This window comes from Pangasianodon hypophthalmus, chromosome 7 (genome assembly GCF_027358585.1).
Source record: "Pangasianodon hypophthalmus isolate fPanHyp1 chromosome 7, fPanHyp1.pri, whole genome shotgun sequence".
In the NCBI taxonomy this organism is placed as follows: Eukaryota; Metazoa; Chordata; class Actinopteri; order Siluriformes; family Pangasiidae; genus Pangasianodon; species Pangasianodon hypophthalmus.
Window position 1 is genome coordinate 12043882 of NC_069716.1, and position 23428 is coordinate 12067309.

The 23428-nt window shown below is 38.4% G+C and overlaps 1 protein-coding gene across 2 annotated transcripts in view; it reads right to left on the reverse strand.

Annotated features, from left to right (window-relative positions):
* Positions 1–18393: 18393 nt before the first annotated feature.
* Positions 18394–23428, reverse strand: part of hdac3 (histone deacetylase 3) — a 40824-nt gene continuing 35789 nt past the window's right edge. For both annotated transcript variants that reach the window (XM_026940548.3, XM_034306017.2), the window contains one exon: positions 18394–21870. In XM_026940548.3, coding sequence (XP_026796349.1) covers positions 21801–21870 — 70 coding nt within the window. In that variant the 3' untranslated portion in view covers positions 18394–21800. The remainder of the gene's footprint in view (positions 21871–23428) is intronic.

Consider the following 23428-nt stretch of genomic DNA (forward strand, 5'->3'; position numbering starts at 1 on the left):
ACAAATGTGACAAATATCTTGGAAAATACTATAGTCACATGACTACCAGGCTTAAGACATGTTCACCAGTACACATATTTACACCTGACTTATTAGAGGGAGTAATAAATGACCACAATACAGTATGTCACTTCAAACATAGCCAGACTCTCTCCTAGTTCCCTCTCTCTCTCCCAACCCACCACACCCAATTTATCTTCCTCCAATCATCATGCAGATAAACCCACATACATAATTTGATATTGGTAATGTGGTATTTTGTCCGTCACATAGTCTGATGCCTGAAAACGCTAAAGTTCATTTACACTTATATGACAAGTATTACCTTATGTATTTTATTGAAGGTTAAAGAACTCTAAGTTCTTTTCAGACATAATGTTGAATTTTGTTTTATTAAATTTGCTGATAAATGTCTGAGTTCATTTGTTTATGCAAAGAAAGAGAATATGTTTAGCATGGACTAGAAGCAGCTTTTATAAGCTTTTTTTATAAGGTGGTCGTTTTTTATAGATGTTGTCACAATTTGGTTTTCATAGTGCAATTATTGATATATTTCGGCCACTGTATGCCAGACCATGCACACAAATTAAAATGAACAGTTGTATATCAGATTCCCTAATTCTGGAAAGGGGTACAAGACAAAGGTGTACACCTCACCTCTCCTTTTCGCTTTATTCATTGAACCATTTGAGCCAGTGGATAAGACAAAATGCTAACATTAAAGGAATAGAATTGGCATCTGGGAAACATAAACTTGCCCTATTTGCTGATGACGTACCAATATATTTATTACAACCCACAACCTACCATGGTTAATAACCCTCCTTGAATAGTATGTGATGCTTTCACTGTACAAATCAGAAGACCTAGTTACATTAGAAAGAAGTATTGGAATTGTTAATTTGCCTAAAGAAATTTCAGAATTATTTGAGCTTAATTATAGTTCATTAAATGCTAAGATAAAGTCAGATTTATTGAGATGCCATTCACCATTTGAGCTTGAACTGTAGAGCTAAATCTATTAAAATTAATATTTTATTAAATTTTATTTTATTTTTTTCAAACTCTCCTGGTAGAAGTACCAAATCAGCAGTTTGTTGAATGGGACAAGTTAATATCAAGATTCTTTTGACAAGGAAAAAAACACCTACAATTGAGTATAATATATTACAACAAAGAAAGGAAAAGGGAGAATGAACCTTCCTTGCTTACATGATTGCTATTATGCAGGTCAGTTAAGGCCCTTAGCTTGTTGGCGTAATGAAACATTCAGAGCATTGTTACAAGGAGTGTCAATAGCATCCATGATTACAGATAGTAAACTAAAAAAATACAATGACAGATAAGAGTAATCCATGGGTTAACATTGCTTTGAAAATTTGGCAGGAAACCGTTAAATTATGTGGTTTACTAAACTTAGGCTATTAAGATGGTTTGCATATGACACAGATTGTATCCCAGATAAACTCGATGATAGATTTCGGTCCTGGGAACATTTCTGAGCTTTGAATCTTTGCAGATAAAACATGGTTTTGAACAAAATTATTTTTTCAGGTAGCTTCAAGTCCAGCACTATTTTAATCAAAATGAGCTCCAAATATTATAAACAGGGGAGGCAGGAACACTGAAAGTATTTATGTCTGCATGTAAATGGAAATCAACCTGTTCAGCCATGTTGAACAAGTTTTTGTCACACCCCTACAAAAATGATACCTGGATATTGGTACAGGATGTTGGAGACACTGTGGGCTAAATGATGCTAACCATTATCATGATTTTTGGGGTTGCATTGTTGTCACTCACTATCTTGCAGGGTGATACACAGAAATTTAGAAGCTATTTTTTGGAAATGACTTTCCTTTTAAATGTGATATATTTGGGTAATATTCCATTCATAATGTGGAATAACAAAAACAGGAAATTGGTTCTCACACACTTCACAGCTCACAAAAAGGCAATCACAAGAAAATGGTTGAATCCAGAGCCACCTACTGTTAATGAGTAGATGTAATACATGTTATATATGCAATAGATCGTCTTCCCACTCCTAACATGCAAAAAGAAATATTTAACCAGATTTCTATGAAATGGACTGAGTATATAAACCCATAAGGTCAGATTTTTGTTGAATTGATGAACATGTGAAGGTATAATGTACACTCACAGACCACTTTATTAGGAACACTATACTAATACTGATTAGGGCCTACTTTTGCTTTCAAAACAGCCTTAATTCTTCATGGCATGGATTCCACAAGATGTTGGAAACATTCCTTTGAGATTCTGGTCCATGTTGACATGACTGCATCACACAATTCCCGAAGATTTTTAAGGTGTACTTTAATGCTGCGAATCTCCCATTTTACCCCATCCCAAAGGTGTTTTATTGGATTCAGACCCGGTGACTGGGAAGGCCATGGAAGAACTTTGAACTCATGGTCATGTTCATGAAATTCTGAGCCTACCGTCTATGTGTATCAGCAGAAATCAAGATTGATCAGACCAGGCTACGTTTTTCCAGTTTTCAGCTTAACAGTTTTAGTGAGCCTGTGCCCACTGCAGCCTCAGCTTTCTGTTCCTGGCTGACAGAAGTGGAACTGAGCTATCTGAGTTACAGTAGTCTTTCTGTCAGCTTGACCCACTCTGGCCATTCTCCATTGACCTCTCTCATCAACAAGGCATTTCTGTCTGCAGAACTGCTGCTCACTGGATGTTTTTTCTGCTGTTCACTGGATGGCACCAACAATCATGCCATGGTCAAAATCACTGACATCACATTTTTTCCCCATTCTGATGGTTGATGTGAACAAGCTGCTGGCCCATATCTACATATTTTATGCATTGCACTGCTGCCACATAATTGGCTGATTAGATAATTGCACGAATGATTAGGTGTACAGGTGTTCCTAATAAAGTGTTTTGTCAGTTTATAATAAGTATGTGTATGAACATTTGTGGAATGTATGCTCCCCATGTTCTATCGTACATAATTTGTATTAAAGGAAGATAATAAAAGTGTAAAAGCTTTGTTGTAGTACTGAAGCTTTTCACTTTATAATAACATATATAAAGGAAGTACTGATGGACTGTGGCAGTGTTTTGTTTGAAATTGAAGTGCTTTTTCATAAAACATTTAAATTATGAAGAATATTGAACACTGAATGTGGAGGACATCTCTAATTGCACTTAAAGTACGATAGTTCTATCAGACCATGCCAAAATACCAAATACAATGGCGCAAATTACTAAGAATACCAGTGAATATCAGTGTAAGTCTGTTGGACGACAGATTTGTAAATTTTATATCAGAACAAACCGACTTCGTCATCACTATGAATAAGACCCTAGAGATTTCGCCCCTGGTCTTGTGAGAAACACTAAAGGCTTACATATATTAGAGGTCAAATTATGTCATACAGGTTATGAAAATTACAGTCTCCTCCAAAAGTAATAGCAAGCCCAATTCTCCTGTTTTTGCTATACACCGAACACATTTGGGTTTGAGATCAAAAGATGAATACGATTCAGCTTTCATTTCCTGATATTTACATCCAAATGTGTTAAACAGTTTAGAACAAGTATTGGAATAGATAGTCTTAAAGTAAATTAAAGTAAACAAGTTTTAATATTTGGTTGCATATCCCTTGCTCGCAATAACTGCGTCAAGCTGGTGACCCACTGACTTCACAAACTGTTGCATTCTTCTTTAGTGATGCTTTTCCAGACTAGTACTGCAGCTTCTTTCAGTCTCTTCTTCAGGAAGTGAAGTGCATGTTCAATTGGGTTAACATCTCTTGATTGACTTGAGCAGTCTATAATCTTCCACTTTTTCCCCTGATGAAGTCCTTTGTTGTGTTGGCTGTGTGTTTTGGGTCATTGTCTTGCTGCCTGATGAAGTTCCTAAATTGGCAGACAGAATGTTTCTGTAGACTTCTGAATTCATTCTGCTGCTACCATCATGAGTTACATCATAAATAAAGATTAGTGAGCCCATTCCAGAAGCAGACATGCAATCCCGTGAAACTTAGTGGGTTAGTAATTTCGATTCATGCCAGTGACTCAAATCTTTTGATTCCACCAAAATTTGATTGACACCAGTAGATGGCCCCAGTAAGTGTCTTTTTGAGATATTATGAGTAAGTCATTGTTTTGTTCAGTCAATACATTAATTTTTACACATTCATGTATAGCAGATTATGCTATGAACAGCACAACAACAACACATAAGTCTTGTCTTAGTGCAACACACTTTTCAAATGCAATGTTCTGCCCTCTTTCTCTTCTTGTTGAAAAGGTGGCGAACTGAACAAACGACATGCATACATCAGCCGAGCCGACATCAGTGAGTTAGCAGATCCTCGTTCGCTCACCTAGTTCATTCGTTTCATTCACGAACGACAGTTACCAGTTCTTTGATTTCATTTATGAATTACACTTACCTGTTCGTTCATTTGGTTTATGAACTGCAAGTACCAGTTTGCTCAGAATCAGTAGGTCTACCACTCTCGTTCAGACTCAGAGTAAGGGGCGTATTCATTCAATGAGTGATTAGTGGTTTGCATCTTGTGGTATGGCCTCTATATATATGCTCTCGAAGTCTTCAAACAGGAGATTGTGATACCTTCAATCCTGCCCTGTGGAGGTTGTTGGTGATGTCACTGATTGTTGGTTTTTGATTTTTCTTCAAAACTCTCACAATTTCATCAACTGCTGCTATTTTATTTGGCTGACCTGTTCAATGTCTGGTTGTTAGTATGTCACTGGTTTCTTTCTTTTTCAGGACATTCCAAATTGTTGTAATGGCTATGCGCAAGGCTTGGCTATGCAAGGGCTCTGATCAATTTTCCCTCTTGTGTCAGCTTCAAAATGGTTTGCTTTTCTCCCATAGACAACACTCTGGCTTTCATGTTGGGTTATCCATTTTAACAACAAATGCAGACTTCACAGGCAAAACCCAGGGCTCAAACCAATAGTAGATATTCAGAGATATTAATGCTTAAATAATCAATCTAGCATGGCACACACAGGCAACAAGAAACACCTGTCAATCACATGTTCCAATATTTTTGATCACTGAAAACATGAGTGGGTTCAAACAAAAGGTGCCATGTTCCAAGCTGTTTAACACATCTAGATGTAAATATCAGGAGAAAGCTGAAATTTTGATCTATCATCTCAAACCCAAATGTCTTCAGTGTATAGCAAAAACCAAAGAATTGGCCTTGCCATTCCAATACTTTTGAAAAAGACTGTATTTGAGCTGGCTTCACAGATCTCTCACTTAGGTAATGTTTATGCCATTTCCCCTAGTCCTGACATATACACTATGTGGCCAAAAGTATGTGGACCCCTGACCATCGCACCCCACCATATTTGTTGAACATCCCCTTCCAGAACCATGGATATTAATATGGAGTTTGACCTTTGCTTCACAAGCCATGTTAAGGATTTATATGTAAATTAGGGCTACACAATATGAATATGGCAGTAGACAAGTACACTATATTACCAAAAGTATTCGGTCACCTGCCTTGACTCACATATGAACTTAAGTGCCATCCCATTCCTAACCCATAGGGTTCAATATGATGTCGGTCCACCTTTTGAAGCTATTACAGCTTCAACTCTTCTGGGAAGGCTGTCCACAAGGTTGAGGAGTGTGTTTATAGGAATTTTTGACCATTCTTCCAGAAGCGCATTGGTGAGGTCACACACTGATGTTGGTCGAGAAGGCCTGGCTCTCAGTCTCCGCTCTAAGTCATCCCAAAGGTGTTCTATCGGGTTCAGGTCAGGACTCTGTGCAGGCCAGTCAAGTTCATCCACACCAGACTCTGTCATCCATGTCTTTATGGACCTTGCTTTGTGCACTGGTGCACAGTCATGTTGGAAGAGGAAGGGGCCCGCTCCAAACTCTTCCCACAAGGTTGGGAGCATGGAATTGTCCAAAATGTTTTGGTATCCTGAAGCATTCAAAGTTCCTTTCACTGGAACTAAGGGGCCAAGCCCAACTCCTGAAAAACACCCCCACAACATAATTCCTCCTCCACCAAATTTCACACTCGGCACAATGCAGTCTGAAATGTACCGTTCTCCTGGCAACCTCCAAAACCAGATTCATCCATCAGATTGCCAGATGGAAAAGCATGATTCATCACTCCAGAGAACGCGTTTCCACTGCTCTAGAGTCCAGTGGCGGCGTGCTTTACACTACTGCATCCGACGCTTTGCATAGCACTTGGTGATGTGTGGCTTGGATGCAGCTGCTCGGCCATGGAAACCCATTCCATGAAGCTCTCTGCGTACTGTACTTGGGCTAATCTGATGGTCACATGAAGTTTGGAGCTCTGTAGCAATTGACTGTGAAGAAAGTCGACAACCTCTTTGCACTATGCGCTTCAGCATCCGCTGACCCCTCTCCGTCAGTTTACGTGGCCTACCACTTCGTGGCTGAGTTGCTGTTGTTCCCAAACGCTTCCATTTTGTTATGATAAAGCTGACAGTTGACTGTGGAATATTTAGGAGCGAGGAAATTTCACGACTGGATTTGTTGCACAGGTGGCATCCTATGACAGTTCCACGCTGGAATTCACTGAGCTCCTGAGAGCAGCCCATTCTTTCACAAATGTTTGTAAAAACAGACTGCATGCCTAAGTGCTTGATTTTATACACCTGTAGCCAGGCCAAGTGATTAGGACACCTGATTCTGATCATTTGGATGGGTGACCAAATACTTTTGGTAATATAGTGTATATTGCTAGCACACCAACTACGCCAATCATCTGCCTCCTGCCTCAAATTCAAACCTATTGGAGTCACATCTGATCCTACTCTGATTAATAAACAATTCAAAGAATTTTACAACTTGTTATATACTTCCAAACAATTCCCTAATATTTTGCCCCCAATATATTTTTTAATATTATTGATATGCCTGTACTGGACCCAGATTATACAGATAAATTAGATTAATCTATTACTGTTGGAGAATTTACAAGTAGTGAAAGCTATTCAATCTGGCAAGGGTCCTGGACAAATATCCACTTGAATTAGATAAGAGGTTTATAACCATATTGGCTCCCCTATTGATTGATATGTTTCGGGAATCATTTGACTCCCACAAATTGCCCCAAACTCTCACACAGGCTTCAACATCCCTCATTTAAAAAAAATACACTCCTTTGCAATGCAGCTCTTACTATCATATATCACTGCTACATTTTCTAAATTAAATTACTTGAAAAGGATACTAGCAATCCATATGGAATATGTATTATCCTCTATCATTTCTCCTGTCCAGATTTATTAAAGGCAGACATGCATTTTCCAATATTAGATGCCTGCCTAATGTAATTTACAACTCTCCTATTTCCATTAATCCAGCTGTCATTTCATCGGATGCTGAGAAGGCGTTCAACCGTGTGGAGTGAGAATACATTTTTTTTATGCTTTAGGAAAATTTGGAATCAATACAAAAATTATGACTTTGGTTAAACTTCTTTATTCTGTCCCATAGGCATCCATAAAGACTAACAAAATAAACTCTGAGTACTTTCCCCTCTAGCAGTCAGCTGTCCAGGGCTGTCCAATGAGCCCATTATTCTTTTCTGCAGCTATTGAACCTCTTGCCATAGCTTTGATGTGCAGTTGCAACATATCAGGCATGTTTAGGAATAACAGAGAACAAATAGTACAACTTTATGCAGACAATTTCCTTATGTACATTTCTAAGTTACCTACATCCATACCTGCACAATAGTCTCAATTATTAATATATTTAGCTCTATATCTGACATATCTAAAAGTGATGTCTTTCCTGTTAATTCTGCTGCTCATAAATACTCACTACATATCCTGGAGATGGAAAGACTCCTTCCCTTATATAATAGAGTTGAAGCTTTCCCAGCATGGGGCAAAATCAGATCGTGGGGCTCGTGGACCCAGATGACAAAAGAATGTGGGCAGTCACGATCTTTGGGCTTTGCTCCTTGGGATCTGTGCGCTTAGTCCAATATCAGCCTCTCTTCTATCTGAAGTAGCAACTGGGTGATGAATTTGGTTGGTCATTCAAGACCATGCAGATGGATGTTATTTCTTCTCTGCCTTCCCTCTAGACCATGGCATTTCACTGTCAGCATTTTTATTTCTGAAGAGAGTTTGCAGAAACAACTTCATCTTGATTATGGTGTCACTGTGGTAGGTAGCAGCTTGCAAAAGTTTACCTTGCCATCCAGATTAGAATCTTCAATTAGTGGTGAGCCAGATGGCTCAGCTATCAAGGCTTTCTTGTGGCCTACTCGGGTTGATTCACATTTGATATGATTAGATGCCATTTCAGATACTTTCGCTTGCCCTGAGTGTTACTAAGATATTCATGAATGAATGATGCTTAAAACAGATAAATTCATTCACAACCAAAAAGAGCTAATGAAATAGGTGTCACTCTGTAATGCAGCCTTAGTCCATTTGCCATGTTCCATGCTGATTAGGTTATGGTCTTTCTGACCATAGACTCATAGTTGCTAACCATCTTGTTTATGGTTGAACCTGCTGTGCTCTTAGATTCCATCAAACAATTTAAAAACTGTTGGAACATATATAAACTACTTTTAAATTTATAATAGGCTACTTACAGACAAAGCTTGCCCAATGTTCCAATGTGACTAGAAAATTCCCAACAATGGAATAAAAATCTCTATCACTCACTCAACTAACTCACGTTGTTTACTACTTCCTGTGCAACTGCAAATTACACACTTACCTAAGTACAACCTGTAGATAGCAGCATACAACAGGAGAAATAATAAAAATATTTAGCTGTTCAATGGCATACACTAGAATATTGTTCTAGAAAAGGCATCGGATGTGAAGTTTTAAACCTCCAACCATTATCTTCTTTTTCCAACAATTGGGGTCGAAACAGCGCAAAAAATTTCACGACCCAGTGCGAAGTACCTAAGAACATAGAAAACATACACTGATCAGCCATAACATTAAAACCACCTGTCTAATTCCGTGTAGGTCCCCCTTCTGCTGCCAAAACAGCTCTGGCCCATCGAGGCATGGACTCCACAAGACCTCTGAAGGTGTTCTGTGGTATCTGGCACAGATCCTTTAAGTCCTGTAAGTTGCGAGAGGGGCCTCCATGGATCAGGTACAGTTCCTGTTCAGTAGCAACTTGCTGTAAAAGAGGCAAATCATGATGATTAGTCAGATAGACATCAGGTTGCAACAACATCTGCAGAATATGTGCGTCCGAAGACTTTGCAGTCTGCTTAGCTGTTAAATCAGCCAATGTGTTTCCTTGAGAAACAGAGTCAGTGCATGTGTACCATGCACGTACACACAGAAACAGGGTTAGGCAGTTGGATGGCCTCTAACAAATTTATGACCAGGACTTTGTGAGCAATGGGTTTGCCTGACAAAGTGAGAAACCCCTGTGTCACACAATGTTCTAAAAGAATAATTACTATCAGTAAAAACAGTGTTTTACCCTCAGCAAGAATACATGCTCTAGTCAAAGCAAAGGGCTTAGCAGCCTCAGCTGAGAATGAAGAGGGTAACTTATGACTCTCAATGATGGAGTATTTATCAAACAGAGCATATGCAGATGAAGGTGAACCATCAGACAGTCTCATCAGACATCAGACCATCAGACAGTCAAAATAAATGCAATCAGCATTCAAATTAGGAATGTCAGTCAAGTCAGGTCTGGGTTTGGACACAGTGTCAAGCACTGTTAAACAGTCATGTGGTACACTATCTTTGAGTGTAGGGAGAAGGGTGGCTGGTCATGTTTTGTAGAGAAGGCTTTTAGGTCTTTAGGCTGTCCATGTGGAGCCATCATCAACAGCAGCGAGTGGTTTTCAGGTGATGAAAACGCCAACCAGAAGTAGGACATCAGGATGGATCAGGCAGGTCCAGAGAGGATATCAGGATCACTGGCATCTCAGGAGTAGCTTGTGTATGCTCATTGCCACGTAATCATTAGACAATGTACAGTGTGTACATAGTGCAAGCAGGGACTCTATAGTTGGACAATTGACCAGTGTCAAGGTCAGGTTTTTTTTAATCAGGGGTTTGATAACTGCTAGGTTAAAAGATTTAGGTACATAGCCAGTGCTTAGAAGAGTTCAATTGCTTATTGTATCTGTTTGAATAAATGTGTAGGTATGGGATTTAGTACAAAAATTGATAATTTTGATGAGGAAATTAGTGAAATTATTTCGGTCTCTTATAGGGGAGTAAAACATTCTAATCGCTGATATGGTCTGATATGATTACACCTCAAAAAACGACATTTTAGAAAGAGAAAATATCTTGAATATAGTCAAATTTATCTAGCATTTCCTATTACAAGATTATAGCAAATCAAATATAAGATTTTTACTAATTTCAAGCTTGAAATTGTCTTATTCTATTGGCATAAAATTTTGCTACTTTTAAGCATTTATTTCTAGAAAGAAGCAAAATTTTGTGCCAATAGAGCAAGAAAAAGTAAAGTAAAATGAGTAAAATGTCTAGAAATAGGTTTAATAAACTTATATTTGGTTAATTGTAATCTTATAATAGGAAATACTAGATAAATCTTACTATATTGAAGATATTTATACTTACTAAGATGTCAGTTTTTGCTGTGATATTGTTATCTACATGGTTAGTTATCAAATTGTCTTGCTTTAAATTAATAGTCTGAATTTTTTGCCTGATATTTTCAATTTTGTCACTACTGTTTGGAATACTACCAATTTATTATTATAATTCCAAATTACATAATAATTGAGCTGTGAAGAAATTTGAAAGCCCTGTGGCATTACAGTCCATTGGTACTGCTTACCCTTTGAATAAAAAGAAAACCAGTAGGTGCTATCTGGATGCACAGGAATGGAGAAAAATGCACTGACCAGGTCAATGACTGAAAAATACTGAGATGTGGGTGGTGTTTCCGACAGAACTGTAGCAGGATTGGGGAATGCAAACAAATGGAAAAACAGCCTCATTCACAAGTAAATCCCACACCGTTCTCTATTTACCATTTTTCTTTTTACCGCTAACAATGGGCTGGAAACATTAGAATGCGTGCAGGGAGAGATAGCTCCTCTTTCTAAAAGTGAATCAGTAATCTCATTTGACCCTTGTTCTGCTTCAACTGAAAGAGAATATTGGGATCTATAAGGCCTATGGTTGGATTTGAGAACTACTTGAAGTGGATGAGCATTTTTGATTAAGCCAATGAAACAGATCTTTGGAGCATAAATTAGAGTTGGGATTTTATCCAAAAAGGCAAAGGATTCAGTTTCTACAACTGATGCATCGGACTCCACACACATCCTGCTTAGACCTATTTAACTGCAGTGTTTAGAAAATTATGAAAGCACTTTGTCTGTAGAGATGAAAATCTATAGGCACCTTTGTCTATCCAATCAGTACAAGCTTGAGCAGTTTTAACCCATTTTCCAACTGCCTTCCAACTGTGTCCCTTTTTAGCCATTGAGAGGTGAGGCCCACTTTCCTCAGCTCAAAATAGAGTTTGCTGCTCATGGCTGAGTTGTACAGATGCGCAAAGTTGTACAAATTGATCACTCCTAAATACGTTTCCAATCATTATAGTTTCATTTAGAGGCCCTGTAAACCATTTATTCTCATCAGCGACATAAGAACAGGTATGGAGGAACAGACTAGTACAAACTAAAAAACTGTAAAAACTCAGGGAATTCCCAACCTTCAGTATTCACCCCAGAATACAGAGACTGATAAGCAGCACAGTCTGTGAAGTTAAAACATGGGTCAGGATGACACAGTGAAAACAGACCAATTTATGATTATGTACATGTATGCTGCCTGCTTGACATGAAATTTGGATATTGAATTTTGTTAATAAGTCTCTACCCATAAGGTTACCTGAACACTCAGATAATAGGAATGTATGATTAATCATCTTAATTCCTAGTTTAGTGGCTAATGGCTAGCTAAATGGTTCAAACACAGGAAGTGCTGATGCTCCTACAGTAATAACTGAATCAAAAATTAATGTCACACCAGAAAGCGCAGTTTTAGACAACACTGAACATGTGGCTCCTGTATCAACCAGAAAGGGAATTATTTTACCTTTAACAGTTAATCCAATTATTTCTGATTTTGAACTCAGCCTCAGCTATATCCTCCACGAGAACCACCTAATCCCCTTCCAGACGGTGTCCTGCCTTGACAAAACTGGAGTTGTGCTGAAAGGAGTTTTGAGCCTTGCTCTGTTTATCTCTCAAGAGTCTCTCAGCACTGATAGCATAAGTCATCAGATCAGTATAGTCCCAGCCAATTCAGGTACTCTTTGCCATGTCACCAATCTTCTTATCCAATCCCTCTGAGCCAGGACTCGTCTTATGTATTGTTTCTTGCGCTCATTGTTCACCAGGCCAGTGTGATTGTTCACAGCTTCAGCTACACTTTCAGTGAATTTCTCCACTGTTTCTCGAGTCATTTGTCTGCAATTATTGACTTTATCCCAGTCTCTGGTTACTGGAAAAGTATCCCGGATTCGTTGCATCAGGTGTGTCAGTTGGTGGAATGGATATTTGGATCTCTATTTGCTGCTGGATCCCATGGGTGTTGCTCACTGTGTCAAAGTTGTTCCCACTTGAGCCCAAAGACTCTAGCCATGACTTTAGTCCACTCCTGACTGGTCAGTTTGACCATATCGTGACCATAGGGAGACTTTGACTGAGTTGTCCAGCTAAAACTCTGTGCACTCTCTTTTCTTTCTTTACAACTTAGTACGTCTACTAAGAGGATTGCAGTTAAATACTAAGTTCCAAACTCAGTACATGTCCCAGACGTTTAAAACTCTGTGTAACTTATCAGTAGATCTCAACATTTACTGAGGGTCCTCTGACTCTTCTCAAAATATTGTACTTCAGCAGATCAAAGAAAATTTACTTACTAAATTTGCAGCTCCATCACTTAGTGGGGCATCCACTGACGTTCAGGAGAGTGACTCACATGTTGAGCAAAATTCACACTTCTCCAATTTGTAGTTGCATGTGCCATTAATCCTTAGTTCAGATGGCCACATCCACTGAGATGTTGGAGCCTATCCAGGGATGCCAAGAATATGTGGTGGATCAATCACTGTAAAGCAGAGCCATAACTTTAGGCAAAAAGATTCAAGAGTGATTTGTAGTTTCACTCATGATGTGCATGTTTTGACCACAGACAGTAGTTGAATTCTCTGACTGTAGGAGGAAAGGTCTAGATGAACAAATAGGCACCAGGATGGCACTGCTTCTGCAGCTGCTGCTACTGCCTGTGGAGTTATCTGTTGCTACTATGTGATTGCCACTGGTCTGACCTGAAAATATTTTATTCCTTGCAATTTAAAAACATAAGGTATTTATGTTTTTTCTCATCAGTCTAGGCCTTTTTTTCCCCACTTTGTGCAAGCATCTGCACCAAATGTATATCTGTCTTATATTGTGTTTGTTTGTTTTTTTTGTAAAATGCTCAATAAAAATGCTATTTGATATTAAACCCTGTCAGTCATGTGTCATCTGTATAATAGCACATTTAACAGCTAGAATGGCAGTAGACGGCTGTTTAGACAGGTCAAGCTCAAGATGATGTGAGCCAAATTTGGTGAAGACTGCACAAGATTTGGAGGAGGAGTAGCAAAAAATGGCACTTAGATGAAAGCATCTCCGGTATGTTATTGTAACTTTTGACCAGTAAGTGGTGCTGTCATGAAATTTGTTGCATAGCCTCAGGGCATGGTCCTGATGATGCCTACCAAGATTTGTGTCAGTGTGCAAGGTCATTGCTGAGATACTGCCTCATTTCCTGTTTGGCAGCTTCACCATCAGATTTGTTGGCACATTCCTGGCAAACCATTTGGAATAGTAACATTCTTTTGATAATCTTTGTCCATGTTGGTATGCCATGTTGGTATGTTGGTATGTTGGTGTTGATTGGAGATAATTTGTAGGAGGAGTAGCGAAAAAATCCATGACAAAATCCATGATGGTCAACAGGAAGTACACTTGAATTTTAGATGTTGGTGTGCATTCATTTCAGCATACTCCAGGAAATTATAGGAAAAAAAGAACTGTGAATTTAGCATACATTCTTGAAATGATATAAGAAAAAAATGAAACTTGTTACAGTTCTTGACCACAAGGTGGCACAGTCACAAGACTGCTTGGGTACATTCAGGGCGTGGTTTGAAGACACATCAAGTTTTGTGATTATACGTAGTTGCATTGCTGAGATACGCCTTCACATCCTGTTTTTTTTTTGCATTTGCCAGCACATTACAGGAGAATGGTTTTGAATATCAAACTTCCTTTCATAACTTTTGTTCAGACAGGTCTCAATATGATGTGATCCAAATTTGAAAATGGCAGTTAGATGTATGCATTTTCAGCATGTTATTATAACTTTTGACCAGTAGATGGCACCGGCACGAAATTTGCTGCATAGCCTCAGGGCATGGTCCTGAATAAGCCTACCAAGTTTTGTGTCAGTGAGCAAAGTCGTTGCTGAGATACAGCCTCACTTCCTGTTTCAAAGCTTCACTGTCAGATTCATTGGCCCATTACGGACAAAACGTTTGCATTATTCAAAATTCTTCTGATAATTTTTGTGAAGCTTACTCTGAAGATGATGGGTGCCAAATCTGGTGATGATTGGACAAAATTTGTAGGAGGGGTAATGGAAAAAACAGACAAAATCCAAGATGGCGGAAAATATAATTAACAATTGGCTTAGGAATTCAAGTGCGCTGAACTTGTATTGAACTTGAATTTTGGACACCCAGTTCAAAAGTTATGACCATAAACATACTTCCAAATTAGGCCTAAATTTCACCCGATGGTAGCGCTAGAGCGTTGGCAGCACTTGGCCCAAATTTGGTCAGTATGTTCCTTAGACCTTCCCAGTCAGTGTGCCAACTTTTTACCAGATGCTTCTAAGGGCTGCCATAGACACCCTAGCATGGAGAAGAAAAGGTAGAATAAAAAGAGTGCCTACGCACCTTCTGTGCTTGGCCCCTAAATATAGCTTCAAGTGGCGCTCTTTGGGGTCCAAGCACTCCTGGCAAATAGTGGACCCAGTGGCCAGTTGCTGCGAAGATACATAGAACAGTTTTTTCCAGGCACATTATCACAACAGATGTCAGAGCAATGGGGCAACAATCACTGAGTCTATATAACAGGTGATTTCTTTGGTAGTGGAACAATTGTCAAATTATTTAGGCACATTGGAGAATTAGTTATTAATGAAAGTTTGAATATGTGTACAAAGACCTGGGACAGCTGTGGTAGTCTGTGATTGCTTGTAGTCCTCGCCACATGTGTCACTGATCAGTACCACAGTAGTTATCCATTAATTTATTGCTGTATTGTCTTTTGGCAGACTTAATGCACTTCTTAAGTTTGGCAGTAAAGTTCATCCAGTTTTGCATGTTACGCAAGTTATCACAAATTTAAGTGGGTGGAACTATATGACCCAAAAGGCATTTTTTTTATAGTTTCAGCAAGAGAATCAACTTAAAAAAGAGTTTTCACTGTATACCTTATTTTCCAAATCATATGCTTGTTTTTTGTAAGCAAACACATGAATAGGGCTCCACAGTGGGCAATCTGAATGAGATTGCATGAGTAATGGGTCCCTATCCAAAACTACCATTAAATTTTCGCGATGAAAGCTCAGTGGTAACCCTGTCAAATGTCTGCTGAAATCTGATTGGCCAATGGCATCCATGTTTTTTTAAAGTAATTAGGTCATCATCAAAATTCCCACTAAAAATTAGCATAATGATACCTTATACCTCAGCTGAATCAGACTTACAGTTCCTGAGAAACCGTTATCTGACCTTAGCTCTGCCCCGTGCATGGCCATGCCCCAAACTTTGCATATAAGCTCAGAATCATGTCTTATACATGCCTTTCAAGTTTTGTTTGGATGCACACAAGCTTACATGAGTTACAGCTCTTTGAGTAAATTATGCTCCACCTCGTTAGAATTTTGCAAAAGTGGGTTTTTGCATATTGTGCAAATTAGTAAAAAATACATCATGGAGGAAATTAGGGGGCGGGGTCTAGCTGAATTCAGCAGAAGCCACGGAATAAGAAAAAAAGAAGAATTTTGAGTGTACGACTTCTCAAGATATAGAACAAAAAAATATATAGCACCACCATCAGGCCAGTGCTGGTCACTTTAATTCCCTGAGAAGTGGTGGATATTCTGCACCATGTGAAAAGTTTGGTGTATCTATGACTTAGGATTTGGTCTGCCCATCAATTTTTAATGAAGAATCAGAATAATAATAAATATAGCTGCAAACAATGATCTGTGGGGGCCAAGCACCATGTGCAGTTCGTACCACAGGTAATGTTGCATAGAACAGTAAAACAAAAGCTAAAGCTAAATGCTCATGAATGGCGTGCACTGATTGGTCAATCCTGTCAAGCCCATTTAAAGGGACCACAAGTCTCATTAAAACACACCATTATCTTAGCTGAAAACGAACATACTCCCATCTTTTGCCTGGTGATATATGCACACTACACGTGCACACACACACACACTTCCCCAAATGTATTAAATAAGAAAAATAACTTGTTTTCAATTTTTGACCAAGAATAAGCAGAGGAAATTTCATCTTATATCAAACTGTTGAAGAGATACACTCACAGAGCACTATTAGGAACACTATACTAATACTGAGTAGGGCCTCCCTATTCACACAAAACAGCCTCAGTTCTTTGTGGCATGGACTCCACATGATGTTTGAAAAATTCCTTCGAGATTCTGGTCCATGTTGACATGGACAAAATTCCTGCAGATTTTTCAGGTGCACTTTCATGCTGCTAATCTCCTGTTCACATCCCAAAGGTGTTCTATTGGATTTCCATCCAGTGACTGGGAAGGCCACTGAAGAACACTGAACTCACTGTCATGTTCATGAAACCAGTTTGAGATGACTTTTGCTTTGTAACATGATGCATTTTCATGCTGGAAGTGGACCTTAGAAGATGGGTAAATTGTGGCCATGAAGGGATGGACATGGCCAGCAGCAATACTCAAATACTGTGCCTCAGCAGAAATTGAGATTCATCCGACCAGGCTACGTTTGGTGAGCCTATCCCACTGCAGCCTCAGCTTTCTGTTCTTGGCTGACAGAAGTGGAACCCGATGTGGTCTTCTGTTGTTGTAGCCCGTCCGCCTCAAGGTTCGATGTGCTGTGAATCCTGAGATGCTTTTACACTCACTGCAATTGTAGAGAGTGGTTATCTGAGTTACTGTAGCAATTCTGTCAGCCTGAAGCAGTCTGGTCATTCTCCGTTGACTTCTTTATTCTTTGCTTTTTCTTTATTTCACAATTCTGATGAAAATCCCAGGAGATCAGCAATTATAGAAATACTGAAACCAGCCTGTCTGGCACTAATAATCATTTCTACGGTCAAAATCACTGAGATCAATTTTTTCCCCATTCTTACGGCTAATGTGAACATTACCCAAAGCTGCTGGCCCATATCATCATGATTTTATGAATTGCACTGCTGCCACACGATTGGCTGATTAGATAATTGCAAGAATGAGTAGATGTAAAGCTGCTCCTAATACAGTGCTCCTTAAGTGTATATGAAGCTTTTAAGTTATAGCGCCCCCTATGGGACAATGTTATGGAATTTGGGGGTGGCCAGACATGTCCTACTGACCATGTACTGTAAAGTTCATAGTAATTTGACTTTGCAATCAGAAAATACAGCTATTTTTGTATATACATAACCTAAAATTTCATTGATCTTTAGCAGCCAACCAGTTTGGCCAATCAAAATTTTTCAGTTTGTTTGTGTCAGCAACCTCTCTAGTTGATAGATTTCATATTTTATGCTGATGAACAGCCTAGGACCGTTCTCACATCTGCTGATGTAACATGTTTTACTCTATTCCAAATATACGAAATTTGCTTGCAATATCTCAACAATAACCCTGTCTTATAGCTGTTTAAGTGAATTAGTTTCCACCTCATGAGAATTGATTGATATGTGGCAGCCATACTATTTACAAATATCAACATGTTTTTGTTACTTACTGAGGGTCACACACTATGACTACTCTCTCTGTGAGTAGTTTGACACCATTGTGAAGACAGGACAAAAATCCTAGGACAAGTTCTCAAATGTAGGTTTTGCATATTATGCAAATTAGCTAAAAGTGGGTGATGCTAAAAAAAATTTTGTTTGAGAGAACCCAATGTATATGTAGCATAAAGAATTTTCAGTGTAGGACTTAGGGTATTTGAGATATGAACCAAAACACTTTACTGTAGCACCACCACTAAGCCAATTGGGCTTATCTCTCTAAATATAGCAAATAAATGCATAGTAAAACTATGCACGCTCAATTTTAGCATGTTTATTAAACAAACAGTACATAAGTGTTAAATACCCTAAAGACACACACAAAAAAAACCCTAAAGACACTGTTGCAAATGATTGTTGACAATTACTTATCCATGTTGGAAGAGATAGGTGTGCTATATAACTGTAAATGCCCTCGAATTGGTTCATGAACAATTCGTAATTCATAAATCGTTAAAAGAAAAAAAAAAACCTGGAAAAATTCCGCCAGAGATAAGCTGTTTTTCACTGATTCACTTTAATGAGGTTTATTCAACCACAGTTGACAACACTGCCACTTGTGTTAGACTTTAGTCTGTGTATACCTTGCTACCTATCTGAATAACAATTGAATAAGCTGGGTTTGGGGGGGTGGCAAGATCTCTTAGTTACATTCAGACCACACTATCTCCACATTTAGATCCAGTGGCCTTGAGCTTGGAGGATCTCAGAGGACTTTATCAGGCATGTTTAGTGGTAGCTCAGTGATAGCTCAGTGATTAAGACATTAGCATACTGCACAGAGGGTTGAGAGTTCAAATCCCAGCACCTCCAAGCTGCCACTACTGGGCTCATGAGCAAGACTCTCAACTGCTCACTTAGATAAATGTAAGTCTCGCTGGATAAGGGCTGCTGCCAAAAAATGTTCATGTTTAGACAAGCCAAGGACCAACTCTTATTCAATGAGTGAAATCTAATGTATCATGAATGAGCTTTCAGACTGCACACTGATTTCCACAAAGGCAACCAAATTGCAATCAAACCATCCTGTCTAACTACTTTGAAACATCAGTTTTAATATATTCAATAAATGAACCATGAGAAATTGCAGTAATTAAGGTCCACTGTATGGAAGTCCAGAAAAACCATGTGTTTTTTTTTCCCTTGTGAAAGATAAAAGCTGTTTTCTTGAGATCCCAACTTATTTTTCTCATTATAACAAAAGTTGCTTTCTTGAGATCACAACTTAATTTTTCCTTATATGTTGAAATGCATTATTAGGCTTTAATCAGGGAGTGTGTCAACAGAAAATAGCTGGTACAGTGGCAGAGTTGTGGCCTAGAAGCTTGCTCTGAGGGTTTTCTCCTGAGCTTGGGTGATGGTGTGAAGTTTAATTATATTTTTCCCCAAATTTCCCCTTCAGTATCCATGCATCAGTGCCAGACCATTTCCAAATTAGTGTCTGACACTTGAGAAGGTGACTTAGAAATCTGCAACTACACCATTGTGGACACTACAGCAATCTTGAACAGGTGGTCAGTTTCATTACCAGTCAGTTTGAGGGATCAGGACACCACCATGGTTTTGGTATGTTGTTTGAGAGATGAAACTGACCACCCATTCAGACTCACTATAGAGTTCACAACGGTGGTTGTATATTTCTAAGTGGAAATGGTCTCGCACTGACAAATGTAAGGCTAGATAGACACAGTTCCCTCTGAAAGTACTGGAAGGGCAAGGTCAATTCTCGTTTTTGGTGTACACTTAGACATTTGGAGTTTGAGATCAAAAGATGAATATGAGACAATAGATCGGAATTTCAGCTTTCATTTCCTGATATTTTAAAGGTAAAGGTCTGGTGATTGACTTGGAAGGTCTAAAACCTTCCACTTTTTTTCCCCTGATGAAGTGCTTTTACCATGTTGGCAGTGTGTTTTGGGTTGTTGTCTTGGTGCATGATGAAGTTCCTCCCAATTAGATTGGATAGAGTTCTCTGTAAACTGGCAGACAGAATCTTCCTCTAGACTTTTGAATTCATTCTGCTACTACCATCATAAGTTACATCATCAATAAAGATTAGTAAGCCCTTTCCAGAAGCAGCCATGCTAGCCGAAGCCATGACACTACTACACTCCACTGTTCTTGAGCGATGTGCTCGTATGTTTTGGATCATGAGCAGATCCTTTTTCTCCACACATTGGCCTTTCCATCCCTTTAGCAGAGGTTAATCCAGCTTCCAGAACTTTTCTGCTCTCAAAGTCTTCTTCAAACAGTGGATAGTGATACCTTCACCCCTGCTCTATGGAGGTTATTGGTGATATCACTGACTGTTGTTTGTGGGGATTTCTTCACAGCTCTCAATGTTCCTAGCACAATGTTCCTGTCATCAACTGTTGTTTTCCTTGAACAAACTGTTTCCATACTTGGTTGTTAGTATACCAGTTTTTTTTTTCTTTTTCAGGACATTCCAAATTGTTGTACTGGTTATGCCCAATGTTTTTGCAATATCTCTAATCAATTTTACCTCTTTTCTCAGCTTCAAAATGGCTTGCTTTTCTCCCACAGACAGCCTCTTTGGTCTTCATGATGGGTTATCCATTTTAACAACAAATGCAGCCTTCACAGGTGAAACACAGGGCTTAAACAAAGAGTACACATTCAGAGCTATTAATTGCTTAAACAACCAATCTATCAGGGCACACCTAGACAACAAGAAACACGTGCCAGTCACATGTTCCAATGTTTAAAAATGGGTGGGTTCAAACAAAAGATGCCATGTTCTAAGCTGTTTAACACATTTATATGTAAAGATCAGGGAATGAAAGCTGAAATTTTGATCCATTGTCTCATATTCATCTTTTGATCTAAAACCCAAAATGGCCTTGCCGTTCCAATACTTTCAAAGGGGATGATAGATAGATAGGCTAAAGAGATTAGATAGATAGATAGGATAAACAGGTTAGATAGATAGAGATTTTCTGTTAAGACACTCCCTGATTAAAGTAATAACAGATGCACTCCTCCATGATTTATAGTATGTATGACTAATAATACATTTCAACATATGAGAAAAATAAGTTGTGATCGAGAAAATGCTTTGTTATCTTGAGATCACAAAAAAAAAAATAATGCATGGCCTCACTTGACTTCCATACCACTGAGTGTAGCTAACCTCTTAATCCCAACTGTGAAGACTAGTGGATAGTAAAACTTCATTTTGGAAACATTTTAGAATAAACACATTTTTTCATATGCAAGTATGTATTCTTTGTAGAATACTATGCATGTATTAATTACATCTGTTATATTTAAGCACATAGTGCAGTATTAAAATGTTTCTGTGTGTGTGTGTGTGTGTTACAGGCTGCTTTTTGAAGCCAGGCCTGTTTGATTTTGAAAGGTATGAATATATCATGCCCTGGTCTTAGAAAGTTACATACAGTGTCTTTATACCCAGCCAACTTAACATATGAAAGATATTAGTTAAGAGAAACCTTGGTACACAGTGGCAAGTCAAAAACTTATTAAAAAAGTATTGTGTTATAAACTTATAAACAATTACTGTAACAAAAAAAGGCATCTAGGACTGGCTATTCTCCATATAGAAAATAGTCCTTTTTTTTTAAACAAACAAACAAACAAACAAATAAACAAACAAACAGAGATCACTTTTCTTCAGGATGGAGTTCAGATTTCCACATCACTCTCTTTGTCATTGTCATGATCACCATCATAAAATTCATTTGATGCCTCAGGCCTGTTGGTCAAACCAAAAGAGAAGTCTAAGTAATCACTGTTCATATAGTTATTGATACAGTTCATACAACTAACAACAGATGGTGAAAAGTCAGGTCCGTAAGTATTTGTACAATGACACAATTTATGTAATTTTTGCCTCTGAACACCATCGCAATGGATCTGAAATGAAGCAATCAAGATGTGACTTGTGTGGACGTTCAGCTTTAATTCAAAGGGTTTAACAAAAAAGTTGCATTAACCGATCAAGAATTAAAGCTGTTTTTTTTTTTTTTTTTTTTTTGCAGAGTCCCTATATTTTCGCAGGCTCAAAAGTAATTGGACAAATATTAGGATTAATTTTATTACTTGGATGCAAATGGAACCCATGGACATCACCAAAAGCAGAGTCTCCTCCCTGGAGATGCTTTGCCAGGCCTTTACTGCAGCTGCCTTCAGTTGCTGCTTGTTTGTGGGTCTTTCTGCCTTCAGTTTTTTCTTCAGTAATTGAAAAACATGCTCAATTGAGTTGAGGTCATTGAACATTTAAGAACATTCAATTTCTTTGCCTTAAGAAGCCTGTGGGTTGCTTTCACGGTATGTTTTGGGTCATTATCCAAAACAATGTTCTGAGAAGCGCCATCCTATCAGTTTTGCAGCATTTGACTGAATCTGAGGAGAAAGTATAGCTCTATACACTTCAGAATTCATCCTGGTACTTCTCTCAGCAGTCACATCAATAAACACCAGTGACCCAGTTCCACTGGCAGCCATATATGCCCATGCCAAAATACTCCCACATGTTTGACAGATACTGTGGTATGCTTTGGAACATGAGCCCTTCCTTCGCCGTACTCTTCACATCATTCTGGCACAAGACAATCTTGCGGCAGAACTGGTCATGCTTTTTTTTTTAAAAAAAAAAAAAAAAAAAAAAAAGCAAATTCTAATCTGGCCTTTCTGTTCTTGAGTGTTACCAGTAGTTTGCATTTTGAGGTAAACTGTCCAATTACATTCATGAAAGTGTCTCTTGATTTTATCAGTCAATTACCCTATTACTTTTGAGAATGTGAAAATGGAGAGACTCTGTATAAAAAAAAATTCTGTAATTCTTAAACGGTTAATGAGATATTTTTGTTTAACCCCTTGAATTAAAGCTGAAAGTCTACAATTCAATCACATCTTGCTTCATTTCAAATCCATTGCGGTGGTGTACAGAGGCAAAATTACAAAACGGTGTCACTGTCCAAATACTGACATGGACCTGACCGTATACGTGTTGACATTAACATATTACAAATAATGAACTCACACATAATTTCTTTCACGTTTTCTAGCTTAATGCATAAAGCTAACTGTTTCCAGACTCAGATATAGTTATTTTTTATTTGTTGATTTTATGAATTAAAAGTACGAATATCACTCTAACTATTAAGCCAGACTTTGTGTGCAGTACTATAAGCTTTTCCCCCATTACTGAATCATCAACTCAAGGGCTGGACCAAACCATTAAGCGAGCTACATATGGGCTGTATGTTTTGCACCCCTGTGCTAGAAGGATAAAAGTTGGCTACTAAAAA